Here is a 12886-nt window from a genome sequence, read left to right on the forward strand (position 1 = left end):
CCGGTGAATAGCCAAAGCTCTGTGACTTGAATAGGAATCAACTTTATAACAAGCAAATATGTAAGAAATACAGTATTTGGATTCAACATATTTATTAGATAAATAAAAGAATTCTTACTGGCTTTCTGAATGGTAATAGGATCTGCCTTCTCAGGACATGAAAGTAGTTGGCAGGTGTTGAGCAGTTGACCACGATCCAGTTACAGTCATAAAGCTGTTGGACCTCAAAGTCTCCAGTGAATTCCTTGATTATAGGTCAGTAAAATATAGCTGATTAAATTTGGTCAGCTCCAGAATTCCAGAGATTGGGCAAAAGAGATTCATGATTGGTAAAATACATTACACACAATGATTAATGTTTTTCATTCAAGCAATGGTTAGAAACGTTTCCTTAACTTAACCTACTCTTTTATAATCATTATCATAAAAACATTTCATCATCTTGTATTACATATAGAGGAATGTTTAAAGTGCATTTGTCATCTTTGAAAAAAATTTTTTTTACACCTGCCCTCAGTCTACCAAAAACTGATTTTTGTTTTACTAAAAATGAGATTACACACATGTAAGATAACATTATCATCAACTGTCATGAAGAAAAAATAGTTCAGATCTGCAGATATGATTCCCAGTGTTTATAATGTTTCAAAATCAACTATTAGACAATAGTTCTATAACCAGTTGGGTTGCACGAAATAAACTCACAAATTGTAGTGTCTGATCAACAGCCATCACTGCAGCTACAACTTGAATCATGTGTTGTGGTCAGATGACTATGGCCTAAATATTGTAATCTTTGCTAAAAAATAAGGGAGCTGCATACAAGCAAAGGCACCTGATACCCATAAAGCATGGTGATTGATCATTGATGCTTTGGGACTGTTTTGCAGCTGGTGGTCCAAGGGCTCTTATGAAGACTGATGGCATCACACATTCTTTTACTAAGCACCAAGATATTTTAGCTCAAACCTGTTTGCTCTTGCTGGAGGTATAGATTTTGGTCATAGATGGATCTTTCAACAAGATAATGACTCCAAACCCTCCTCTAAATCAATGCATACACAGAAACAATTTTAGGATCACAAAGTCACTACTTTTTCTCATTTCCACAGTGCCAATAATTCTGGAGTTTAATATATAACAAATTGTAATTCCTTTACAGATTTTTTTGCATACTAATATTAGTACTACTGTTGCCTTATGGATATTTCTTTGAATTTTATGTTGAATGTTTCAGTAATGTTGCTGAATACAACACCCTATGCAACCACTAATTTTGCTCCCATGTTACTTTCCAATATATCAACTGAAAGCCAATCACATCATATATTTACTTGCATGAGAGGGTTAACAGCTCTGTTTGGTCTATGTTATATAAAATATAACATATTTTGTTGTGTATTATTAGAGACAGAGAGGAAACATACCATGGCTGATTATAGTCATGGACATGCTGTCTTTATAGAAAAATAATTTAATTTGTTCCTAGTTTGATAGGATAGGACAAACATAAGCTAATGAAATTATTAACAAGTTAATATTCTATGATTATGAAATGACCTTCGCACTCTGCTGAAAACGAAAAGAATGAAAAGTAGAAGACATTAATATCTGTCTCTTTTAGCATTAACCAAATGGCCAATAAATGGGTTCCAATACAGGATCATTGCAGAAGCTCCTACTCACCGGATAGCGATCAGGGTCATCCTTGCTCATCTGCAAGAAACGCTCAGGCCTTGCTGATGAGTGCTCTGGGCCCTGGTAACACACACACACACACACACTCATACACAGCACACAGCAAGTTAAGATGAAGAATGATGTCCTCATTTGCAAAGGCCCTGACAAACTTGAGTCATTACTATTGCGCTCTATGGAATTACTTCGCCTTAAAGAGTAAACGTTAAGAAACAAGGCCATGATAATTTGTGTTCTGATACAGGTTTGCTTCAGCAGTTAGAATGGAGTTTATTAAGACTCACTTAACTGGAAACCCCCAGCTAATTAAATAAAATAGCAATTGAATCATTGTAGCTGTGCACCTTTGTAAATGTACATGACTTTAGCTTTACTTATTAGGGCAGAGAAGAAAATAACCCAGCAGTAACCTTTAATAATGTATGACAGCATTACACAGCTGGCATTGATCATCACATGTGTTTCATTTATAAAAGCTTAACATGCATGGATATAAGCTGAATTATTCTTGTGCCCTAGCATACATCATATAGTGGTGTATTGCGTAGTACCATGAAATTGAGGTTAGTTAAGGTTTAGTGTACTGACCATTCCCTCCATGCCATGGGGTAGCAGAAGGACAATGCCATTGTTTCGGACCCACTTGGCCTGGCCCGGACTAATGAACTGGTCTATGATGCACTGTGCCGTGTTGTGGAAATCCCCAAACTGAGCCTCCCAGCACACAAGGGCATTGGGACTGGCCATAGCAAAACCCAGCTCAAAACCTATTCCAGCACACAACACATACATTAAATACAAACTAAAAGCATAAAAATGTATCGAACTAACAACTGAAAATATACCCACAAATAACTATCTGTGCATTGTGTTTCTTACCTAAAACTCCATATTCAGACAGGGAGCTGTTGCACACTGTGTAAGGAGCTTGGTTCTGCCATAGATGGTTCATTGGAACACAAATGCGCTTATCCACTTCCTGGTCATGTAGGACATGATGACGATGACTGCAAAGTCAAAGTGGTCATTATGTTCCAGTACTGCAAAAACGTACACATACACAGGTGTTTTAGGAAAGAAAAAAACAAAACAACTCTTCAACTGAACAGTCATTTTCAATGTGAGTGTGCTTCTTTCTTTTTTGCATCTGTCACATAGCTGCAAATTTGTGCTATTGTTTCATTTTTCTGTGGTGTCAAATCACTGCAGAAAGTCCTTTTCTCTTCTTCTGTCCAGAGTCATTTACAAAAAGAGAGACAAAAGAAAAGAAGTGATAGGAGGTAAGATTAGAATTGATGTGATAAGTTTTGCTAGGTCACTCAGATGTGATGTTTAAATCTGCCATCAAATTCAATGCAACGAGACAAGCATTGACAATCTCTTAAACATCACAGTAATGATGTAGCAGCTAGATTTAAACTGAGGTCTGTGTAGTTACTGAATATCCAAGTGTCAGGTGGCTGCAGAGAAAGGATGACTTGAACTAAACAGAATCACAGAGAACGCACATACTCTATTGCCTTTTGTAGCAACATTAACTGAATGTTAAGTAACAGAAAACAAATGGTCTTTATGAACCTGAAGTTTATCTTCAGAGACCATTAAACACATGTTTTTCTGAAAGAAGGAATCACAGATGTAGTGGGTAATTCACACTTTTAAATAATCTGAAATGGAGGTTGTAGCAAAGCAAAACTGAAGAGGGAATTAGCCCTAATTGAAGTCTATTTGCTGGAGAACTAAACACAGAGCAAACAACTTCACAACGAATCAATTACTCATAGCTGCTAGGTAAAGACAGGAGTGGTAAACTAAAGCACAGTGATAAGTTCCCTCCCCAGGGCTTGGAGAAAGCCGGGTGGCATTGACTGAATGCATCAGCCCACAGACATTCCTCATCAATAAACAGGCTTGTGAGACAAGAAGTTCTACCTCTCACTAACATTACCTCTTCAAAACCCTCCCTGAGACAAGAGCAAAACAGATTCCATTCAGGAAGCTATATATGAGAAATGGAAAGCAAAAACACCATATATGAAAAGCAAGTGAGAGAATTGTGATTAGCAGTGTCCCTGGGATTGGCAGTGTGTGCATCTGAGGTAGTGCTGCTGAGGGGTGTTGTCAAACAGGTTTCCTTCAACACCAACAGAAGCAGTACCGTGACAACACCATGTGGGCATCTCTCTCTCTCCCAGGGGACTGTTCTCTGAGACAAACTGACGTCATCTGTCACTGTTTAGACATTAAATGAAGCTGTGGTGCAGAGAGCTTCCCTCTGTCATTCTGAATGATGAGACAGTGTGCTCATTGTCTTCTTCATGTTAATGAAACCGATGAATGCTATCACAGATTGCTTTGTTTATGGCCTGTTCATATAAAAAAAATGTTTTGTCCCAAATGGCCAATGTATGTTTAAAAAAAGCGTTTTATCTCAAATATGGCTTTGTGACACATTTAGGTTTCTCTATCACAGCTCAGATTGAGTGTAAGCTGATTTAGGTACTGTGGGATCAGTATGTTGGTGCGCTGTATTTGTACGCCCACCTGAAGGTTCCTCTCTCCACATCTTGCCCACTCAGTCTCACATGGACACCATCCTTCAGCAGGGAACCAAAGGCCATGTACTCCCCAAGAGCCCAGTCCACGGTACGCTTACTAACCATGTCGGCGCGGCCTCGCAAGATCCTCGACACTCCTGGGATTTAACAGAGGCAAACAAGTAAGAGACCAGACAAAAATGAGGAAAGTGAAGATGACAAAAATCTAGGTTCAGTCTATTTATTTTACTGGAGAATAAACCTTTTATGCATATCCCAATTGGACATTTTTTGAATTAGGTAATATCTAGCTAAATATTATTTCTTCAGATTCCTTTTTTGCTAGACATCAGCATGTATTAATTTATTAAAATAAAGCCAAGTACTGCTTAATAAGGATTGAGTAATGAAATATAATGTGCTCCCTGATCATGCTCAAAGTAAGAAGAAAAAAGATGAGATCCATCAAGAAAAGCATACTATCAGGAAATAAATCATCCTCATCCATAATATACTAAAAGGTTATGCATAGATATAAAGAGAAATTGAGCTCATGGATGAAACTGTTTTACATAGCAAAGAGGCTTTACGTAGTGACTGGCGTTTAAAATATGTGCTTAGGGGCAGACCATAAAGAAGCTTTGGTTGAAATAGTTGGTAGTTAGGATGATTTAACAGTGTTTAGCGCTGTCAGGCTGAAGCTTGCTGGTTTAGTTTAATGGTCCCTGAGTGTAGCTGCATCACAGCTGTGTATATATAAGCATCAAGGCACTCCAGTACGACTGCAGCAGTGTCACAGTGAGCTTTGCTAATTGTCCATAGCCACACTATCACAGCACTGGTGTGTGAAGGCTGAAACAAATCAGATACAGTAGACAGATGAAACTAAATCTGTTAGATTGGATAACATCTGAGGCTCACCACTGTGAATGGAGAAGTCTTGCTGAGGGACAGAGCTGGCAGCCTGGCCGATGTGCTTCAGGACATCCTCAGGGAGCCCTGTGGGAGAATAGCTCATACACTTCGGTTCCCCTTCATCTGTGAAGAAATCTAAATACAGAACTGTTTCAATACTCACATTTGGGCTATTTAGTATTACTTAGTTACAGATGAAAAGAAAAATATTCATACTTGGCCAGGGTGAGTCCAGCCAGTGACGGATGTGGAGTATCTTTTCATCTTTGGAGCTGGTGTATGCTTCTTCACAAATTTTGTCATACTTAGCCACTTCCTCCTGAAAACAGTTACCAGGATTTCTATATAACTGATCATGTGAAAAATGTTGCACTCACTATCCACCATCTATATAAAAAAATAAAAAATAAAAAAAACAGAAGGGCTTAACACATTTGTGACAAATTATTCATTAGACAAGGCACCTAGGTGCTATGGAATACAGAAAACAGTGAGCTGTAAGTCACAATTTATTCCCTGAGTGTATTCCCCTGAGCTATGGCAGTGAACGGAGAGTGACAGCGACGCGCTTGTAAATAAAACGAGCTGTCGCTGGGCCAGACAGAATGTCAGCCATGCCCAGTGGAAGGATGGCTGGGTTCAAGCTTTGTGTTTTCTACAGTAGATCTAGATAGAGTGGGGGTAGGATGCTCTGAATTTGAGCAGCAGCCAGTGGGTCCAAATGTGGTTGTTGCTCACCAATGCAAAAATTCATCACAGCAATTCATCAGCAACTGAAATCAGCCTCTGTAATGTGTCTGGATTAAAAAAACCCACATATTAAGCATTTACTCATTCACCAGCAAGAGAGATCAGCGTTGTCATGAATGTTATTGGTTACAGATACAGGCTGAAGAAGTCAATTAGAACAAAAAAAAATAATTCATGAATCATTCAAAACAAAAATATGATCAAATTAAAGATAACGACAATTTTATTGCACTTTACATTTTCATTCATCACATGCATCCATCACTGGTCAGACATTATAGTTCTATCATCATGGCATAAGAGACAAACCTCAAACTCCTGCAGAGTAACGACTCCTTCAGAAATGAGCTTGTCTGCATATTTCTTTAGCACATGCTCCTGCTTGTGGATTTGCTTGTACATGAGAGGTTGAGTGAACATGGGTTCATCCATTTCATTGTGGCCAAAGCGCCGGTAACAAACCTGCAAAACACACGCGCACACACAAAACATCCATCATGTATTGCTGACGTAATAAGTAACTGTAAAATGTAGCATTTAGCCCAGTATACAGTTTCTTTTAAACCTTAAACTAACCTTTAATTATTCCTATTTATCAACAGTGGTGTTTGAGGAGTGTTATACAATACTCATGCCAAATCTCAGTTGTGCATCCAGCCCTCAGATGGTTTCAAACTGCCTTTAGATCTGGAGTGTATATCTTAGTGCTTACCAGATCTATGACCACATCCTTGTTAAAGGTATTTCTCCATTCTGCAGCAACTCTGCACACATGCATCACAGCCTCAGGATCATCAGCGTTCACATGGAAAATAGGTGCGTTGACTACACGAGCCACATCGGTGGGGTAAGGAGAGGAGCGCGCCATTCGAGGATCAGTGGTGAAGCCAATCTGATAATGGCAAATGAAACTCATGAAATTTATTTATCACATGAATAATGATTCAATTTGTCTGAACAAACAATACAAGTTCTACTGAATTTAACAGTATGTAGATCTGAGGGTTCAGTATTACCTGGTTGTTGACAACAACGTGAATGGTGCCATGAGTGGTATATGAGGGAAGCTCACTGAGGTGGAAGGTTTCATATACAACGCCTTGACCAGCAAATGCAGCGTCACCATGCAGGAGAATGGACATCGCCTGAGATATCAAAACACAAATACTTGCATCACAAAAGATTGGTCTTCCACTTAACCAATCGGTCTTTGAAAAATATTCACTGTTCTGCAGTCAAGTACTTTACAGCGCCCCTGAAAGGACATGGTGTAATTTTGTTTTCAGGCCGTTATCGGGTGCTCACGAGATATTATCTCATATGCACCAGATACTATCCCATCAGTTACATGCATTTAACTTCTGGTATAACGACTTTTGCCTGTCTCAACTGGTCCTGAGGTAAAATAAGACATTGCTTTCTTCACAAGGTCACCCTTAACAAGAAGTAAAAGAGAAAGGGGATAAAAGATGAAAGTGCCAAGTTAGACTGATAACTATAAGGTGCATTATAACAATTTGCTATGCCATATTAAACTAGCTAACTGACTAATGTTACAACTAACTAACATTTCATTAAGGAGAAGATTCTCTATATTGCACAAGCGTTTTCATGTTAATGCTAGCATACATACAGTATGTGCAATATTTTGTAGAGTATCAAATAGGGATGAGTCGAGAGGGAGAGGGCTACCTGTTACAGGTCACTGAGGAAACAGTAAATCTTATAATTAGAGATTAGTATTGAAAGATAATTGCTTATCAGCTAGTTCTGGCTCTTGATCATGCATTGGGGATTCAGTGCATCTAAACTACATGTTGTTAAATTTATAATGGTCAAACGGTACTCATCTCTAGGCAACAGTAAACTATAACCAAACTATACTCATCTATAGGCAACAGTAAAGCAGTGGCAATTCAACAGGAATGGTGAAATCCCTTCCTATGGTAGCTAACAGAACCCTCAGTAACATTTTGAGATGTTGCTGTCCAGTGTTCACTGTTGAAACTCTAATTAAAAGAGTGGATTGAGAGAATAGAGTGGGTTTCAGGAGAATAGAGTATTAGTTCCTTTTACACAGTATTGCTTATAAAAACTAAACAGAACTGGGTAATTATTTTTGTTTGAATTAATAAACTCACCAAAATCAACTGCAAGATAAAACTATTAGGACTAACATCCTGTGAACTGGAAACAGTATCTGGAACACATTATAGTATCTGGTGGGAATGCAATAAGTACACCATGTCCTTTCAGGGGCTCTGTAGTATTTAGTGCTCTATATTAACAGCATTTTGAAGCTCTATACTTGTACTGAAATTGGACAGGTATTTTAAAGACATTGCAGAAGGCAATTGTTTATTATAATCTAACTACATATAACTGATTACTCCTAACTTGAGAGATCTAATAGGTAATACATTTGAACGGCACTTGCGTCCTGCTAAAAAGGAAAGCATTCTTCCAATTTATAGACCTTCATGAATCTTAACTTCCCAATTTGTAAGCATATGCACAGCCATCTTATCATCTTAGTGACATGGAATTTAATTGTAAAATCTTATAAACGTGATCTTTAGATGATTCGGTATAATCCTAACATACAGTGAGGGAAAGAAGTATTTGATCCCCTGCTGATTTTGTACGTTTGCCCACTAACAAAGAAATGATCAGTCTATAATTTTAATGGTAGTTTTATTTGAACAGTGAGAGACAGAATAACAACAAGAAAATCCAGAAAAACGCATGTCAAAAATGTTATAAATTGATTTGCATTTTAATGAGGGAAATAAGTATTTGACCCCCTCTCAATCAGAAAGATTTCTGGCTCCCAGGTGTCTTTTATACAGGTAACGAGCTGAGATTAGGAGCACACTCTTAAAGGGAGTGCTCCTAATCTCAGCTTGTTACCTGTATAAAAGACACCTGTCCACAGAAGCAATCAATCAATCAGATACCATGGCCAAGAACAAAGAGCTCTCCAAGGATGTTAGGGACGAGATTGTAGACCTACACAAGTCTGGAATGGGCTACAAGACCATTGCCAAGCAGCTTGGTGAGAAGGTGACAACAGTTGGTGCGATTATTCGCAAATGGAAGAAACACAAAAGAACTGTCAATCTCCCTCGGCCTGGGGCTCCATGCATGATCTCACCTCGTGGAGTTGCAATGATCATGAGAACAGTGAGGAATCAGCCCAGAACTACACGGGAGGATCTTGTCAATGATCTCAAGGCAGCTGGGACCATAGTCACCAAGAAAACAATTGGTAACGCACTACGCCGTGAAGGACTGAAATCCTGCAGCGCCCGCAAGGTCCCCCTGCTCAAGAAAGCACATATACATGCCCGTCTAAAGTTTGCCAATGAACATCTGAATGATTCAGAGGACAACTGGGTGAAAGTGTTGTGGTCAGGTGAGACCAAAATGGAGCTCTTTGGCATCAACTCAACTCGCCATGTTTGGAGGAGGAGGAATGCTGCCTATGACCCCAAGAACACCATCCCCACCGTCAAACATGGAGGTGGAAACATTATGCTTTGGGGCTGTTTTTCTGCTAAGGGGACAGGACAACTTCACCGCATCAAAGGGACGATCGACGGGGCCATGTACCGTCAAATCTTGGGTGAGAACCTCCTTCCCTCAGCCAGGGCACTGAAAATGGGTCGTGGATGGGTGTTCCAGCATGACAATGACCCAAAACACACGGCCAAGGCAACAAAGGAGTGGCTCAAGAAGAAGCACATTAAGGTCCTGGAGTGGCCTAGCCAGTCTCCAGACCTTAATCCCATAGAATATCTGTGGAGGGAGCTGAAGGTTCGAGTTGCCAAACGTCAGCCTCGAAACCTTAATGACTTGGAGAAGATCTGCAAAGAGGAGTGGGACAAAATCCCTCCTGCGATGTGTGCAAACCTGGTGGCCAACTACAAGAAACGTCTGACCTCCGTGATTGCCAACAAGGGTTTTGCCACCAAGTACTAAGTCATGTTTTGCAGAGGGGTCAAATACATATTTCCCTCATTAAAATGCAAATCAATTTATAACATTTTTGACATGCGTTTTTCTGGATTTTTTTGTTGTTATTCTGTCTCTCACTGTTCAAATAAATCTACCATTAAAATTATAGACTGATCATTTCTTTGTCAGTGGGCAAACGTACAAAATCAGCAGGGGATCAAATACTTTTTTCCCTCACTGTATGTGTGGCGGCCTGCGAGAACCCTTTCATTGTGAAATTTTTACTTTTTTTCTACTACATCAAGCTTGGAAAACTATAGTTTCCTGAATCCTACCTCTTTCCTTTTGCATGTATCTCAACAACCACAAATTAAGTTATAACATTTTAAAGTCTGGTTTCCTCCAGAAGTGCAACATTCACTGACACAGTCTAGAAGCAACTGATATTTATTGTTTTAATTTGATTTAATTTATAATAAATAAAACATGAAAAATAATATGATCATGTAAACTGCCAATTTTATTTATGGTCTATAGCTATTTATTTTTTGCAACCATGTTTGCTAAACTGGCATCTTTTCTTCCTACCATTAGCTTTGATGAAAGTTTAGAAAGATAATAAAAGCAGTTCTACATCATTTTGTGTAAATTATGGGAAGTTATATTAACTTAAATTTGAGGTGTCTAAGTATGTTAAAGGCAGAAAAAGTCTAAATTTTTTTCATCATTCTTGTACTGAATTCAGCTGCGGAGATCCCTAACATATTTTCCCTGTCTATTAAAGTCCAGAAATTTCTCAATTTTGGGCTTACCTTCTTCCCTTCATTGTCTCCTCTGTAGAACTGTTCAGCTTTAGTTTTGCCCTGCACTACAGGGTCCACTGCCTCTAGGTGAGACGGGTTAGCCATAAGAGACAGAGTGATGTTCTTATCCGTTTCCCTGTTGATCCGCTCATGGTACATACCAAGATGATACTTCACATCTCCTGAGCCCTGGAGAACAACATGTAAGTATGTGTCATTCATATCTGCCATGCTAATAGAGCATAAAGGGTTGAGGCAGTAGATAGGAAGTTAGGTAAGTCACATTGTACCTCTTCTGCAGCCTCTAGTTTGGGATCAAATTGGCAAAAAATCTGATCGAGATCTTTCCTGACAACATTGGCCAGGACATTCAGTCGACCCCTGTGTAACAGAGATGCTGCTGTTATTGCTTTTGATACAAGCTTATAAATTAAATATACTTTGAGTGTGAAAGTAGATATACTGTACCTGTGAGGCATGCCCATGATTACACTGTCTATGCCAGCTGCACTAGACTTGTCGATGATCATCTTCAGAGCAGGGATGAGGACCTCACAGCCCTCCAAGCCAAAGCGCTTCTCTGAAGACCATTTGCGAGCCAGAAAGTCCTCAAAACTATATCACCAATGTGAGCAAGTACAAGCAAAAGCTAGCAGAAGCTATTTTTCTTGTGACAATTACATTTTAAAAACACAGGACTGATGTCCAGCCCAGTTTGGTGATTTCCACTTTCAACACCTGAGTCAACTCATTAATGAATCATTTAATCATCTGGAACAAAATGTGAGGGTGTTATAAGGAAAGTGTGACAGTGCCCTTCCGGGACCTGTTGTAAACACTTTGGAAAAGCATTTGATAATTAATAAAACACTATTTAAATATCTAGTTACTACTACTCTATTACTAAGGACTGTTCAGCGAAAACTGACCGTGTTGAGCGCACCAGCCTTGCCAATAAGGTCCTCTTCTCTCTGTCAGTAAATTTCATGATGCCTGGTGTCTCAAACTTTTGCCTGATCCATTGACATTGCTCCATATTGTTAATAAACATGAATTCCACACCAATATGGCCACAGTATGATGCCTATAACAATCAACACACAAATAAAGTTTATATAAGCTTTTTTGTTTTCAGAATTTCAGTGTTTATGAGGCGAGATCTCAAAAACAATGGTAAAACAGAAAATGTTGATCAAGTTCCTTAAATGATATCATGAAACTGACAGCTTTGCTGGCTTGGACTGCTTCAAAGGAAGATGGCGTAACTACACACACTCAAACACAGTCCTCTCTGAAAGTATTGGAATGGCAAGGCAAATTTTTTTGTTTGTTCACTTTTTAGGTGAACAAAGTATAGGGAGAAAAAGTCTTAAAGTAAATTAAAGTAAATAACACTTAATATTGAATGACATATCCCTTGCTTGCAATAATTGCATCAAGCCGGCAAAGCACTGACATAACCAAACTGTTGCATTCTTCTTTAAGTGATGCTTTTACAAGCTTGTATTGCAGCTTCTTTCAGTTGTTGTTTGTTTTGGAGGTTCTCCCTTTAGTTCACTCTCTTCAGAAAGTGAAATGCATGCTCAGTTGGGTTAAGGTCAAGTCTAAAACCTTCCACTTTTTTTCCCTTGATGAAATCCTTTGTTGTGTTGGCAGTGGGTTTTGGGTCATTGTCTTGCTGAATGATGAAGTTCCTCCCAAGTAGATTGGATAGGAACTTCATCATGTCTCTGTATAGATTGGCAGCCATAATGTTTCTGTAGACTTCTGAATTCATTCTGCTGCTACCATCATGAGTTATATCATCAAAAAAATATTAGTGAGCCTGTTCCAGAAGCAGCCATGCAAGCCCAAGCCATGACACTACCCCACCATGCTTGACCGATGAGCCTGTATGTTTTTGATCATGAACAGATACTTTCTTTCTCTTTTCTCAGCTTCAAAATGGCTGGCTTTTCTCCAAAAACAGCTCTCTGGTCTTATGGGACTCAGGTTGGTTTATCCTTTTTAAACAACAAATGCAGTCTTCACAGGTGAAACCCAGGGCTCACACCAAGAGTAAACATTCAGAGATATTAATTGTTTAAACAATCATTCTAACAGTGCATCCCTGGGCAACAAGAAACATTAGTCAGCCACATGTTCCAATATTTTTGATCACTTAAAAATGGGTTGGTTAAAACAAAAGGTGCCATGTTCTAAGTTGTTTAACACATCCAAATGTAA

At 38.9% G+C, this 12886-nt stretch overlaps 1 protein-coding gene and 1 long non-coding RNA gene across 5 annotated transcripts in view; one reads left to right on the forward strand and one right to left on the reverse strand.

Annotated features, from left to right (window-relative positions):
• The window catches only part of ogdhl (oxoglutarate dehydrogenase L), a 28837-nt gene that overhangs the window by 2629 nt on the left and 13322 nt on the right, over positions 1-12886 (reverse strand). For 2 of the 3 annotated variants that reach the window (XM_053621322.1, XM_053621323.1), the window contains 13 exons: positions 11590-11744; positions 10951-11275; positions 10670-10849; positions 6917-7045; positions 6613-6792; positions 6210-6362; positions 5367-5469; positions 5157-5285; positions 4243-4393; positions 2578-2705; positions 2287-2465; positions 1687-1758; positions 119-244 (listed from right to left, as the gene is read on the reverse strand). In XM_053621322.1, the coding sequence (XP_053477297.1) occupies positions 119-244; positions 1687-1758; positions 2287-2465; positions 2578-2705; positions 4243-4393; positions 5157-5285; positions 5367-5469; positions 6210-6362; positions 6613-6792; positions 6917-7045; positions 10670-10849; positions 10951-11275; positions 11590-11744 (2010 nt within the window). The remainder of the gene's footprint in view (positions 1-118; positions 245-1686; positions 1759-2286; positions 2466-2577; positions 2706-4242; positions 4394-5156; positions 5286-5366; positions 5470-6209; positions 6363-6612; positions 6793-6916; positions 7046-10669; positions 10850-10950; positions 11276-11589; positions 11745-12886) is intronic. The other variant, XM_053621324.1, reaches the window with a different exon arrangement.
• On the forward strand, positions 2658-4384 carry LOC128605671 (uncharacterized). Of its 2 annotated transcripts, none has more exons than XR_008385585.1 (3): positions 2658-2818; positions 2935-2978; positions 4278-4384. It is a non-coding gene; the product is annotated as an uncharacterized LOC128605671 (long non-coding RNA). The 2 variants fall into 2 exon arrangements; XR_008385586.1 differs by having other exon boundaries at positions 2794-2818; positions 2908-2978.

This window comes from Ictalurus furcatus, chromosome 3 (assembly GCF_023375685.1).
Source record: "Ictalurus furcatus strain D&B chromosome 3, Billie_1.0, whole genome shotgun sequence".
Classification (NCBI taxonomy): domain Eukaryota; kingdom Metazoa; phylum Chordata; class Actinopteri; order Siluriformes; family Ictaluridae; genus Ictalurus; species Ictalurus furcatus.